General features: G+C 47.1%; 1 protein-coding gene across 1 annotated transcript in view; it reads left to right on the forward strand.

The window, feature by feature from the left end:
* LOC128691110 (ADP-ribosylation factor-like protein 4C) overlaps window positions 1-3,829 on the forward strand; it is a 4,049-nt gene extending 220 nt beyond the window's left edge. Inside the window, exon 1 of the mRNA XM_053779923.2 lies at window positions 1-3,829. This exon is cut by the window's left edge and continues 220 nt beyond it. Coding sequence (XP_053635898.1) covers window positions 227-844 — 618 coding nt within the window. The 5' untranslated portion in view covers window positions 1-226 and the 3' untranslated portion in view covers window positions 845-3,829.
* The last annotated feature ends 232 nt before the right edge of the window (window positions 3,830-4,061 follow it).

A 4,061-nucleotide genomic window follows, 5' to 3' on the forward strand; every position in this document is an offset into this window, starting at 1 on the left:
GAGCAGAGGCTTGCTGAAGATGAGGCTGGAGAGAGCGACGGACAGTAGACAGTAATCCTATCATTGATACCACTGGTGATCCTACTGTTGTTGCTGCTGCTACTGTTGCTGTGGCTGGTGTCATCAGCATTCCGACCATGTCTTCTGCAGTCTGGTAAGCCGTACCACCGTCAGGAGCGGTGGTGGTCATCGGTGAGGAGTGGAGCATGTGGGCGTGGGCGTGAGGATGTGCGCCTGCCTGTGGGTAGGGGTGGTGGAGGCGGCGCAGTACCTCCTATGGGAGGCGGCGACGCTGGTGCGCCCCCCGGCGCATGTGGTGCTGGTGGGTCTCGACTCTTCCGGGAAGACAACAGCGCTCTTCCGCCTACGCTATGGACAGTACGTGAACGCCGTGCCTACGGTGGGCTTCAACACGGAAAAGGTACGTGCTGGCGGCGGTCACTGGCTAGTGTGGGATGTCGGGGGCGCGGAGAGGGTTAGACCCTTGTGGCGCTCCTACACCCGAGCCACCGACGCTCTCATCTTCGTTGTGGACTCCAGCACCTGCGAGGAACGCCTCGAGGAGAACCGTGTGGAGCTGCAGCGACTGACGAAGCAGCAGACAGCGCAGTGCGTGGCGCTTAACAGGCCACGTCCACCGCTACTAGTTCTGGCCAACAAGCAGGACCTGCCTGGTGCCAGGGAGCCACAACACCTCGCTAAGGCAATGGGTCTGCCCGAACTGCCTGACTCTCAGCCCTGGGTGGTGGCTCCAGCCTGTGCTGTCACTGGAGAAGGCCTCGACGAGGCAATGACTATGTTACACCAGCTCCTGAAGAAGAGCAGACACACCAGCAGGTGCTAACTCCACTCATATACACGAGGCTATAATACTAAGGACACTATGTGATCCTTTATTTTCTCTAATGGAGTGGTAGCCTAATACCCGCATCAGAAGGCATGTTTCCCGTCGAACAAAACACTACCACCCCTCCTTACCCCGGGGGCTGTCGAAGCACTCTTTCCATCTACGACATCTGAGGAAGCTTCCGGCCCAGGGAAAAGGCTTCTCCATCTTTCACCCTCCAAGGCTATTTTCCTTCTCCGTGAACACCGCATATGCACAGCTTTGAACTCGTGTCAGCTGCCCTAACTAATTTTGAAGTGTGACAGCTCCTACAGTTGCTGCGTGGGGCCCCGTCAAATCTGATGTCCTTTAACTCCAGCACCTGTTACTCGGGATACCTTCCTTAACACAGCGTTGCATTAACTCCTGCTACCGAGTCAGCCTCAGGTGCTCATCAACTGACACCATCTCTCTTTCTCCATCAACTCCAAAAGCTAATTACCCTTACAAAAGCAAAGTGTGAAGTTCTGGGACTCACTGTGTTCTGAAGATCAGTGACCTCTAGCCTCCACGCGATCTCTCGCCTCCAGGTGACCTCTCGCCTCCCGGTGACCACACGACAGCTGGAGACCTTGAGGACTCTTTAAGTGCTCGCTGCGTTGTATACCCATAACAGCCTAGTGCTTGTTTTCAGATATAGTAATAATTTAAATATTCGTCTTATCAAGCTACTTCATGGAAAGCCTCGTTCCTTAGTCAGTCGCCGTCAGCGTTAAAGATCCCTCTGGCGTGAGGGATAGGAACAGATGGGACTTGGCTTCATCGCGTTGCTGTGGGGAGTGTATAGGAAAAAATCTGGCGCCTGATAATGTGTGTAGTGGATTCTATAAGACCAATTTGCGTTAATTGGCGATGTAGAGGCTAGTTAAGGGTCACTACTGTAAGTGCAGGCAAGTGGCCAGCGTCTCAGTGTCGCCATATGTATAAGAGGTGAGAGGGTAGCACAGTAATTCACATTCATTATTACTCAGAGTTGCTGGTGAGTGGGTAGCACCACCAGTCAGAGCCACTCACCGTTGCTGGTAAGTGGGGAGCACCACTAACAGTTGCTGGTTCGCTAACTGTATGTTCGCAAGGAAAATGAACGCGTTGACTCAGAGGGAGAGACGGTCTCATTTCCCAAGGTTGATGTGCGTGAGCGGGAGAAGAGGAAATGAGCAATTACATCAGCACCTTGTTTAGACGACCTGCGACACCACCAGGACCCCCATGGGACACCGCCAGGACCCCCATGGGACACCGCCAGGACCCCCATGGGACACCGCCAGGACCCCTGGTGTCACCATCATGACCTCCCCCAACGATCTGCCTGCTGACACCGCCAGGTCCTCGGTGATCAACGTCGAAGTTCATCTTGTTGCAACACTCGTGAAGTGCAGAAATTAATGCAGTCATTGCTAACACATTGTGCATTTAATTACAGGAATATTTTTATGCAACAGCAACAACTAGTGTCTTTAAAGCGTGCGTTAGCAAGCATGTACCGTAGAGAATATTTAGTTTGTGGACGTTACTCTTTGTTAAGGTAAAGTTCCAATTTTGGAAACAAGTTACCTTATTTAAATGATAATACCAGCAAAAGTATAAAAAAACGACATGCAGCGCCAGGAAACGTTTCGCCCACCAGGGACTTGATTAGACCAATCCAGGTAGGCGAAACGTATCCAATGATATTACTTGACGCTGCATATCTGACACTCACACACTTAGAAGCAAAGTTAGATCACCTGAAGTTTCGCCCGCCTCACTGGAGAGACAATAGCGTATTATAGCTATTAAAATTCTTAGATAAATTTATACTACTTCAATTTTAGCAATTCTATGCAAGGTTGCCATGTTTTGGTAAAAAATGGGATATTAAATTTCATTATTTTCCTAGAGGTAAGGGTGACTCTTGAGATGACCCTGAAAAGCCTTTGCTGAAGAGTTCTAAGACCTGCGAAAAGGCGTTCCTAGGAAGGTCTTTGAAAATGTTACAATAATGCCTTAGTAAAGGTGTTATCAAGGTCTTTGTAAGGCATTGTAGGGAAATTTAAAAAATAAGGCAAGCACTAGGATATTCTGTTAGTAACCGTCTCGGTCTGGGACCATAGTCACATTGTACTGGGATTTTGTTCGATATTTTACTGGAACCGTTTCGGCCTTTTGACTGAAAACGTTTCGAATGAAATATCCTAGTGTTTACATTTTGTGATTCCAGCAACATGTGGGTAGCTCAGAGCATGTTTTTACCACTGTAAGGAAGGTCTCTGAAAAGGCGTTATAGATAAAAGGTACAACATAAAGGGAGTCTTTATAGAATATTATCAGTGAGGTCTTGGAATGGTGTTACACTCTAGTGTGTTCTCGGGAATGAAACTGAGATTAGGTTTAACTATGCAATATTTCCCCGCGTGTTGGTAACCGGATGTTGTACAGTAACTAAATGGTTATAACTGACCATAATTTTTAAAGGGGTGGACCAGTAAGCCAGCGGAAGGCCTCGGTCAGATGACCAAAAGCTCCAACGGCGGGTCATCATCTGACTAAGACCCGGTCAGGAAACACTTGTCCTGTTTTCTGACGAACCTAACCTAATCTTACCTAACCGGACGTTGTGTTCGATTACGAAGCTTTAAAGTTTTTAGAATTATGTAAGGAACGTATTCAGCTGATTTTGTGTGTGTGTGTGTGTGTGTGTGTGTGTGTGTGTGTGTGTGTGTGTGTGTGTGTGTGTGTGTGTGTGTGTGTGTGTGTGTGTGTGTGTGTGTGTATGCGTGTGTGCGTGTGTGCATAGCAGGTCTTAATGGCAGACTATAGATGCCTATAGTTACTATGCATTAAGGTTGAATTTTCTATTATTATTGATCAAATGAATAACACTGAATTATTCTTGCACTGTTATGGCTCACCATTACACTGCTTTCTTTATTTATAATAAACACACACACACACACACACACACACACATATATATATATATATATATATATATATATATATATATATATATATATATATATATATATATATATATATATATATATATATATATGGTTATGTCATTTAGTAGGGTTGTCTCCCTGCTCTATTTGTCACTGGTGGTGTTTGCCTCACTGTTACCATCTATCATCCCTCACATTACTCACAGTCATTCGCTACCACTACTCGCATCACCTTCGCACACCGTGCCGTC

Source organism: Cherax quadricarinatus, chromosome 27 (assembly GCF_038502225.1).
Source record: "Cherax quadricarinatus isolate ZL_2023a chromosome 27, ASM3850222v1, whole genome shotgun sequence".
In the NCBI taxonomy this organism is placed as follows: Eukaryota; Metazoa; Arthropoda; class Malacostraca; order Decapoda; family Parastacidae; genus Cherax; species Cherax quadricarinatus.